Source organism: Adiantum capillus-veneris, chromosome 18 (assembly GCF_014529385.1).
Source record: "Adiantum capillus-veneris isolate H3 chromosome 18, ASM1452938v2, whole genome shotgun sequence".
Lineage (NCBI taxonomy): Eukaryota > Viridiplantae > Streptophyta > Polypodiopsida > Polypodiales > Pteridaceae > Adiantum > Adiantum capillus-veneris.
The window spans coordinates 140,869,293-140,880,000 of record NC_140948.1 but is presented as its reverse complement, the minus strand read 5'-3'; the positions used below and the strand labels follow the sequence as shown (position 1 = coordinate 140,880,000).

Genomic DNA, 10,708 nt, shown 5'->3' with positions numbered 1-10,708 from the left:
CTTCGGCATGAAGACAAGGTACTACGACATGGTGAGATAATCCGACGGTATCTTATTAAGTTCAAAAATTATCCTTTTGAAGATGCTAAATGGATGCAAGGAGTACAACTTAAGGATAGTATGAACCTTATCAATGCTTACAATGCTACATTAGAGTAAGCAAATGTACAACTCTCTTTTAAATGACTCATGTTTTTGTCTTATAAGACTAATCCTCTTTCTAATTGTGCACAAATTTAACTAGTATGCATGCTTAGAATCATGTTTGTGATGACGACGTCTCTCAAACACCAAGTAGAATTTGTCACTCTACTTTGGGAGAATGAAATGGACTAAAGAGCAGACATGCTTGCGGCAGCTATGTCTCCCAAGCACCAAATGGATTAGTCATCCATCTCGGAAAGATGTCGTAGGGTAAAAAAGGGATCCTCTACCCGCTAAGTACGATTGACTAATGACTAAGCCTTTATCTCTTCTACCTCATAGTCGAGGACGACTATGATTTCAAGAGAGAGGTAATGTCATAAAATCTAATATCTAACCAACCCAAATGATTTTCTCATATTAAATTGATCACTTAAAGTGGGAGAATAAATGGGAACAAGTGTCAAGATATAGATATGTGCTTATAGATCTATCTCAACACGGGGCCAATAGTAAAGGGGCCCAAATGGGAGATGGTCTATCAAGAGCAAGGCTAACCAATAGAGCATAAGACCTTAGGGTTAGCTTCATTGAAGACCTCCAATAATGTGTGTAAAAGTCCTTTGACCTTAGGTAAGCTAGGGCTGAGCTTGAGGTGGGAACCCGGCCCAAGCTCGAGGTGTTTGTCCTGCTTGAGGTGCTTGTCGTGCTTGAGGTGTTTTTCCTGCTTGAGGTGCTTGATTAAGGTGCTTAAGGTGCTTGAATTACTCCATGCTTGAGGTGCTTGACTTGCCGCTTGATTAAGGTGCTTGAGGTGCCTTGACATGCTTGCCTGAGATGCTTGTGGGAATACCCCCTAGTCCAAGTGCTTTGTCATGCTTGATGACTAAGGTGCTTGAGCTCCTAAAGTCAAAAGTATCCCTACAAGAGGGGGGGCGAGCCCTTTTCCTAGGGATTAGAGAGAGCACACACACTCACACTCACAAGGGAAGCCCCAGCTTGAAGAGGCAGCAAGGACACATATCAGGTCCCTACCCATGTTACCTTCATGTGTTGCTTGAAGCCTATTTGCTAGGCTTCAAAGGGGTCCAATGATAAATTACTTGAATTATCTAATTGTTTTTGAATTTATCAAGTCCTCTCTCTCAAAGGGGAAAGGGGGACACTTGTCCCAAGGCTATCCCTGTTGCTTGTAATGGCTTCTACTTGTGATTGGCTAGGCCTGGAGGGGTTCAATGAGCTTCAAGCATGAGCTACAAGGGGGGGTCGACCCAAGCAAGCTAGGGGGGTGCTTAGGGGGTATACTCACCCACACACACTCACAAGCACTCTCATTGTATACTATGCAAAGTGCAAGAGCTCCCTCTCCTTCTCCAAGCAAGTAGAGGTTGAGAGCCTACACCAACACTCTTGGCTATGGAGTGCAAATCCAACCAAGAGCCATGCTTCAATGCTTAAGCTTGCCATCTCCTTCTTCTTCATTACTATGCTATTATGTATGCTAGCAACAAGAGTATGATAAGTGAGGAACTAATTCTTTCTCCTACGAAATGTTTCTTCTTCCTCTTCCCTACCCTCATTCCCTGCTAGCTCTCTCCACCTTCGAAGGTGTTTGAGGTCTTGGGATTGAGGCTTGGGATAGTTAAAGCTTTCTTCTAGTTTATGTTATGTTGGTGATGCATGAAGCTTTCCATCTTCATTGCTTCACCTAGGTCACAAGGAACACAAAGAATGTATTGTAACAAGTCTCTCTTTATGGGAGAAATCATAATACAAATGCCTATTGGAGGGGGGACCGGCTCCACAAAAATCCGGTCCTCAACTGTTGTCATGTTCTCTAAATTCTCTCTCTTGCAAAAGTATTGTCCATGCCAAGTTAACTAATTGCTATAATTATGTTGCTATCTTCAATTATGTCTACCCGCTATGCTCACAAAATCATTTCTTGAAAGTACTCTCATTAAATTCCGCTACTCTCAAATTGAATAGGCAAATTCCATTACAGCTGCTCAGATTGTAGGATAGCTAGTGAAGATCTGATCCACCTATTCACGGAATGCCAGGCAATCAAAAGATTATAAGGAAAAATCTGCAAGTGAATCCAAAGGACATTGCAAATTAGGTTCTGCAAGTCTGATTTGTTCCTTGGTGGCAAGAGGTTGGGAAGTCTTGCTCTTCTTGTATGCACTCAAATAGTCAGGTACTGCTTCTTTCATCAGTTATGGCAGGCGAGGAACTGTCAGGTGTTTGAAGGAGAAATGGTTGTAACAAGCTTCTCGGAGATTATACAAGAGAGTAGAGTAACGATGTGCATGATTGGATGCAAACAAGACTCGAGTGATTGGTCTAGTACTATCAAAGCCATGTTGGCATCCATAAGGTAAAGCCTAGAAGATTAGCTCAAATATGTTGTAAAGGCGTCCAGTTTGTTATCTTCCGAACCTCAAGGCTCGGTTTGAGCTTGAGGCCATTCTGTATTTCTTTCAATGGTTATAATACAATTCACTCACGATTGTGAGTTTTGCAAAAAAAATAAAAATAAATATTAATGTCACTTTTTTGTTTTCTTTCTCACGAATAAGCCTTTTATTATTGGCTTTCTAAGAGAATCCTTAGAGGAGTGTTGAGTTAAGCATACTTTCAATGTTTTTATTGATGATTGAATGTTATTTTGTTTTTTAAATATTAAATGGATCTTTTTAATTTCACCTTTCATTTCACATGTCTTTACTTTTCTTGCATTTTATTGTTTTAGAATGCTAAAGTGAAGCTTCACCTTGCATAATTCTAGTAAATTCTACACACACACACACACACACACACACACATATATATATAGATAGATATATGTATATATATTCTATTGTTTTATAATGCTAAAGTGAAGCTTCACCTTGCATAGTTCTAGTAAATTCTACACACACACATATATTAATTAGTTATTTTTATTTCACCTTTCATTTCACAGTCTCACATGGCTTGACTTTTTTTGCATTTTATAGCTTGATTCTATTCGAAAAAGTCTCTTTTATTAAGCGACCACTGATCGAGTTTCCTCCTTGCAAAGAAGCAAACCGGAAATACTAGCAAAAGTTTTGAGCTTTGTAGGGATTTTGAACTACTTTCTCACATATTTCACCGGTTTTTCTTTCCTTTACCATGGTTTGCAACTGGCTAGTCTCGATTTTCAACCGGCTCAAGACTAAGCTGAGGCAATCCTTTCCCAAACATTGATTCCATATTAGCTCAACCTAATGATTTTATCACTTTCTTATTGTTTTAGAAAGCCACCGTGACCATTTCACTTGTTAAATTCCTCTCAATAGCCTTACGAAAGCAATGGTGAATTTTCACCTTCTTTCTTTCAATTTTCACCTTCAATGGTGAATTGCAACCTTTGGCCAGAATGTGCAAGAGGACGAGTGTGGAAGCTTGTAGAGAGGGAGCACTTGAGGAAACAAATGTTGAGACACATGTTACATATATTCTTCAATTTGTGCAATTGAGGTGGCAAAAGGAAATTTGTTTAGCTTTGATGTCGGTTGCAATGTGAACATAACCGGGGTAGACCCCTTGCCCATCCAGCCTTGCTGTGAACGCTAAGCTCAAGCAGGGCGTGAAGCTTCCTCATAGGCACAAAGCAATTATATTTCCAAATGGGATATGCCTATTTGTTAATGATATATTTTGAATATTACAAATGTATTTTGTGTATGTCCCAGTGTGACACTCCAGATATCCGAATGACTTTTTTTGAGCTTTTTCCAATGCCCATGTCTTACAAGGGTCTTAGAAACTAGAGGAGGAACTGGTTCCTTTAGGATTGTTTAGACTTCTGAGGTTGCTCTAGAGGAAAGGAGGTGAATTTACACCCAAAATTGTTTTGAAGGATAGGTTGGTCGAGGGAACAATTCACCCATGCGAGGAGACCCGGACTACAAGCTCTCCCTTTCTCTCTTCTCTCTCTCCTCTAAGCTTGAGCTAGTCAGAGCTTCATGCTTGCTAATAGGCTAGCACACACTTTTCTACCCCATCGGCATCATGAGCAGATCGAACATCTTTTGTTCTGTTGTTCTGTGAGTCACCGTGCCATGTAGGACTCTGCTTCAACTCGATTTGTGTAGTGGGAACCTCTTCTCTACAGGTGCTTGCCTTCATTGGTTGATTGCGTAGGAAAGGGCTTGAGCTCGAGCAATTCGAATGGTGCCTTAGGGGGGCCTAGTGAAGCATGGTAGAAAGGTATGAAGAATAATATCTTAGAATTGGAATGAATGACCTTGTGGCTGATTGGACCCTCTATCCTTTGATGGGCAAAACTATAGATGAATGCCAAAGGCAAATTATACATTTCGTTTGACACACGACTCTCTTTCTTCAAAGAAAGCTGCATACGTCTATCTCTGTAAATTTGAATGTTACACGACTCTCCACTGGCGCGCCTCGAGATCAAAACTCGTCGGATACATTTTTGAGTTCTCTTGGCTCTCTCTCACTCGAAATCACAACGTGTCGAGCTCAAAACCATCGAAATTGAACACTTTTCCTTGTCTGTGCATGCGTTGACGAAGACATGGATTTCTCCGTTCGTGTTTCTATTGTTTACATGGTACAAGCAGAAGCAGACAGTAAGGAGAGAGAGAGAGAGAGAGAGAGAGAGAGAGAGAGAGCATGAAAATGTGCTCTTTGAAGCTCGTGGATTCCTTTGGGCGAAATCAAACGAGCTCTAAACAGGAGAGAGGAAGCTGATATTAAAGATTCACAAGCAAAGGGGAAGATAATAGTACGAACCAGAGAGCTCAGAACTCCGGAGCTGGATACCTATGGAGGTAATGTGGTCCACAGATGTCCTCATTGCGGTTCTGCTGATTGTGGCAACATCTCCCTTACTCTACAGTTTGTGGGGGATCTTCAACATGATGTGGTTGACTCCGCGCCGTGCTAAGCGCATTTTTGAAGCACAGGGCTTCACATGCCTGCCCTTTCGCTTCTTGTTTGGTAACCTCCCTGAGCTCGGATCAATCATGTTGGAAACTCACTCGCGACCCATGTCCCACATCTCACATGATATTGGGCGCCATGCTTTTCCGTATTATTATCGCTGGACAGAGCAGTATGGTGAGCATCCTCTATTCCTGGCTTTTCAGTTCTATTCAATTAAACACACATGCTCACATGTAGACACACACGCATGCACGCACGCCTGGAACATGATGTTAACGATGTCCACAGACCAGAAAAATAAATGACTTCAATTGGCTGGAATGGCTTGTGTTTTGTTGAATGGATGTGCAAGTGCCATATGTCGTGGTTCTTTGGTTTTGCCAAGTTCCTTGAGATAGAAAACCTTAGAGGCAGTCTGTCAAGCTTTGTTTCTAAGGAAATTATAAGGAGGTATTTAGCAATAAATTCCTTCTTTATCTCATTTAAAGACTTATTGAACTTGAGGAACCCAGGAAGAGTTCCCTTTGGGATTTGCAAAGGCATGGATGCTTGTGGCCTCCCTTGCTAGAGCATTTCATCATGTAGAGTACATGACCTGATGGCGGACGGGCATGGCATCATATTGCTAATCCTCATGGCTAAGGCTGGGTCAGAGTCCAGACGAAGGCGGCAAGAAGCTCCCAATCTTGGTGTGAGGAGACCTGAAAATGGCCATCGTCCTCTAAGACTATGCTGTCAGTGGAGGAGCGTAGAAAGTGAGGATCTGCAGTTGTAGGACAGCTCTTGATGAGATATTGCAATTTATATGGCGAATTTTTGTCGTTTCCGCTTTCTTGTTTCGCATGAGTGTCATTGCATGTGGTTCCTACTTGAAGCATTCAAGCATTCTGGCAGGTGACAGATGCGTATATTTTCATGGATCTGAAGCTCGAACTTTTCTCAGTAATCCAGTGCAGTTAAAGGAAGTTTTGTCCACAAAATTTAGTCAGTATCCGCGGCTTCTGCGTCGACCAGACATGGTCAATATAGTCGACGATGCAGTTCTTCAATTGGATGGGGAAAGATGGGCTTTGCATAGGCGCATTCTGAATCCAGGGTTCTTCGTAGAAAAGTTGAAGGTATGTGTCACCGTAGTGTTTTTCGTTTGCAATCATTTTGTGTGTAGCACGCTTGGCAGAGCAAGTGCTCGTGTCAGCAGGGAAAGCGAGGCCTTGACATATTTTTTATGGCGTTGATATGCATGGATCCTTCAATAGGAATCGTATTGAGTTTTGCAGGCCATGGTTCCCACAATGGCAGCATGCACAATGGATATGTTAGAGAGATGGAATTTACCCATGGGGGAGAGCCGTGAAGTTGATGTGGCTCAGGAGTTCAGAACTCTAAGTGCGGACATAATTGCAAACACCGCATTTGGGAGTAGTTATAAGGAAGGCATACAAATTTTTGAGTTGCAGCAGGAGCAGCTACGTCTTGCATTGAGGATAAGCCGCACAATTTACATCCCGGGAAAAAGGTTAGTGTAAATTTCCATGCTCTCACAAAAGCATCTCAATTGTGCTGTAATCAGCACATGGGTTGGCTTACCTTTCTTTCTGCATATCTTTGTGTATGTATGTGCGTGTTTATCAGGTTTCTTCCAACATCATTCAATCGCCATTGCTGGAAGGTCGAGAAGCAAATAGCAGAAGTGATATGCCAAATGATTAACAAGCGCTTGTTGGAATCAAGCACGGTAGATAGTGGAGACAGGTATGGCAATGACTTGCTTGGATTGCTGATAAGTGCCATGAAGAATGAAAGCACGGGTAATGGGAAAAAGATGACCATAGGAATTACCGATATTATTGGCGAGTGCAAGACCTTCTTCTTGGCTGGGCATGAAACCACGGCGACATTGTTATCTTGGACATTCTTTCTGCTTGCAGTTCATTCTGAGTGGCAAGAGCGCGTAAGGGAGGAGGTGCAAGCTGTGTGTGGGTTGTCGAATCCGCCAACAGTGGATGCATTAAACCAGCTAAAACTCGTAAGTCCAGGAAACACACTATTTTTCTTGATTATCTTTTTATTAGTTTGCACACACATATGCATGCATGGTGCACTCACCCCGGCATGTGCGCATGCACACACACTGCCCTTTTTTGTTCTGTTTTGAAATTGCACCTGTTGAATACAGATATGAGCTCTGCTTACAAGTTTGCTATTCTGTAGGCTGCCATGGTGCTGAATGAATCACTTCGGCTCTATCCACCGGCTGCGGTTATGACGAGGAAAACTAATAGGGACACGAAACTTGGAAAGATAACCATCCCTGAAGGGACTGTATTAATGCTGCCAATTTTAGCAATGCACCATGATGCAAGGTACTGGGGACCTGATGTGAATGAGTTCCGTCCCGAAAGATTTAGCGATGGCATAGGCAAGGCATGTAGAGTGCCAGGGGCGTTTATGCCGTTTTCGCTTGGGCCGCGTGTTTGCATTGGTCAGGCCTTCACCTTTCTAGAGGCCAAAGTTGTGCTATCGGCTCTTCTGCAACGCTACCGATTCCAAGTGTCTCCGGAGTATAAGCATTCACCTGTCTATATGTTGACCTTGCAACCCCAATATGGGGTACCATTAGTGGTTGAGAGGATCTAGCTCTGCAATTTACAGACATAAGCATGCTTCATCCCCTTCAGTGAAAAACCAATGTCATTGACAATGCTCAAGTAATTATGTGATCTCTGAGGCCTTATCCATAATAACACCAATCCTCAGGAGCCTCTTAACAAGCGCATACTTATGCATTGTCGTGAGGGCTACCTACTCTTGAGTGCATTGATGTAAAGAGGTGTGGCAAACAAGACAATGTGATCAAGAGAGAACAAACTTCAGGAAAAGTGGAAAGTCAGTTAAAGGGGAAATCTTCTTAAGCTGCTAGCAACAATGGGGCATTGGAGTAATTTTCACACACATTCTGCATTTTGTACCAAGGGTCAATTGCAACCTAATCCTATTTTGTGTTGCTATATAAGAAATATATAGATACACACTTTCAAGAGCCTACATTTAAGATTCAGACTCACGGGAACTGATTTTGCCCAGCCTTTATTTAAATCACTTCCATTTGAACCTGTGCTTATGTGGACTCTTTTAAAAAAAAAAAATATTAATAGAGAGTTACCTACAACTTTGAAATTGCAAATTGCAGCACACACTCCCAACCCCCCTAGGTGGAGGCAACCCAACTCTTAAGGTGAGTTCTCTCGGGCAGATAAGGTTGGCCAAACCACATGGGATACACCCCTAAGGGTTAGAACATGTCTTGGAGCAGCCAAGGGATGTTGAACCCACCACCTTTGAACTCATAGGCTATGACTCTTCCAACTGAGCTAACTGAGCCGCCAAGGGGTGTTGAACCCACTACCTTTGAACTCATAGGCTATGACTCTTCCAACTGAGTTAGCACTTGTTGATGTTTGGACTTTTTGAGCCTTGAAGGTGCTGCCAAAAGCATGCAATTGAAGAGGAAGAGCATTTGATTCATGGCACATCAATATCATTCGCAGTGCGCACCCTATCCAGAATGTTGCTGTCCATGGAAGTTAACTATTACCCAATGTTTTGGCTAAGATATTTATGATTTTGTTAACTATTAACCAACGTTTTGGCTACGATATTTATGATTTTGAGAAAAAACAAGAAGGTGAGAAACTCATAAGGGCCTTCCTATCAAGTGAGAAGGAGGAGTGATGGTAGAGTTCTCGGATGGCCAAACCAATAACAAAAATAGATTCTAGCCATGGATGGGTTGATTTTGTTTGGAGCTTCTTTGTGAACTAGTGTGGAGCCATAGCTTGATGCAGGAGATGATATAAGTTGCTCTAAGCTATGTGCATTGAGTTTTTCTTTCTAGTCAATGTAATTGGGAGTTCATTCAAAGGGCATGTATGTTGCGATCACCAATCACAATTAGAGTGTTGTATATGTTGTTAAAGTGTGTAATGTTGCTATACAAACGAACCCTATCACATCACCTATAGGAGTGAGACCAATGGAATTTGTAAATAGAGTGAGTAGAGCACACTATGGCGTAGGGAATGGTCGCTTAGTGACCATTCCTACAATTAGAGGGCGAGGGCGACCGGTGGAGGCTGTGAGCACTGATTACAGGAATGGTCACTAAGCAACCATTCTCGGCCATCAAAGGTCTAGGGGAGTGGGGGCCAATAGTGACATGCCAGATGACACGAGGGGACATTGCAATAGTGCACAGCCTTCCCTGGTGAGCGCAGAGTTGAGGCTGAATTTAAAGAAGAGGAACAACACCGAAGAAGTGGTGATGGTAGACATGTGAATGTGATAGTCGACACGATGGAGAGGAAATAGTGGTAGACATGAAAGATGATGAAGAGACCTTGATAGATCACGCACATGCGGGGTGCCGGCCGTTCATTGCAGCCTGGAATCTCCACCAGTGTTCAAGACCCTGTTTGCGCACATGCGTTGGCGTCGCCTCACTGGTCACCACCGGCCGTCAACCTGCGCACATGCCGCACAACCGGCTAGATCCGGCGGCTGCTTCGTCAACCCCGATGGGTAATCGCTGTCGACCTCCATTGCACTCAGGAGCTCGCACATGCAAATAGTGCTAAAAATAGAATCGCACTGCTAGAACACCGTTGCAAACGGCTAGGGGAGAGCCATGGCTTTCCGATTGCTGCTGCAGGACCACGTTCAACAGGCAATACGCTAAGCTCCAAAATGGTGGTGGGGTACCCTGGAATCTTCACCTACCGGCGCATGTGTGCACCCTAAGGAGGATGAATGGAGACGAGATTGTAGCTACAAGGATGATGATAAGAGGACTATTAGAGAGCATGATGATTGCAAGGTGGATATGCTAGCAGAGTGAGAGAGTGAGGATGAACATAGAGACCTATAACTCTTTAAAAGGAAGCTGTTCAATGTTTTACCGATATAGGGTTTCAAATGTCAACATCCAACGGTTGCATGACAATATATATTCTGGTGAGGAACACTGACAGTATAAGCTGTGCGGCACAGATATTCTGCCCCTCCCGCTGGAACTTGACTGGAATTTTAGCCTTACGTTGAATATGCACTGCACTTGCTCTCGTTCGGGGCTGTGTATGACGCACGTATCTCGCTTGTCATGTGTGTTTCCCATTGCTGTATATTGTTTATATATTGTTACTTCCACCTCCATCCACATCTCCATTGTCGTCTAGTCCGGTTAGGATACCTGGCTTTCACCCAGGCGACCCGGGTTCAAATCCCGGCAATGGAATTTTTGGTTGCTACTGTCTCACCGAATGAATGCTAACGTCTTTGTTTACTTGTTTTGCGTGAACAGACTTCGCACATTTTTGGCCTAGCCTTACCTTGTTGATAAAGCACACGGGGTGCACTCGAGGGATCAACGGCCCGAGTGAATCCCACCGTTGGATCAAATCTGGCTGGGAAAAAAAATTCGCGTTGCCTGTCCCACTCCCGCCTCGAGCTCCCGACTTGTTCCCACCCACTCGCAAACCTCAACCGTCTCGCCTAACGCGCCTCCATGCAACCAATGCGCCTTTAACAATATAAAAACCTGCCCCCTCTAGACGCGTCGATCCAACAG

The 10,708-nt window shown here is 43.3% G+C and overlaps 1 protein-coding gene and 1 non-coding gene across 2 annotated transcripts; both read left to right on the top strand.

Moving 5' to 3' along the window:
• Window positions 1-4,613: 4,613 nt before the first annotated feature.
• Window positions 4,614-8,128, top strand: LOC147436532 (cytochrome P450 CYP72A616-like). Its single transcript, XM_086489402.1, has 5 exons — window positions 4,614-5,259; window positions 5,980-6,203; window positions 6,363-6,601; window positions 6,718-7,111; window positions 7,297-8,128. The coding sequence occupies exons 1-5, from the start codon at window positions 4,965-4,967 to the stop codon at window positions 7,720-7,722; spliced, it is 1,578 nt and encodes a 525-aa protein (XP_086345528.1). The 5' UTR covers window positions 4,614-4,964; the 3' UTR covers window positions 7,723-8,128.
• A 2,173-nt stretch (window positions 8,129-10,301) lies between these two features.
• Window positions 10,302-10,375, top strand: TRNAE-UUC (transfer RNA glutamic acid (anticodon UUC)). The gene has a single exon. It is a non-coding gene; the product is annotated as a tRNA-Glu (tRNA).
• Window positions 10,376-10,708: the final 333 nt, after the last annotated feature.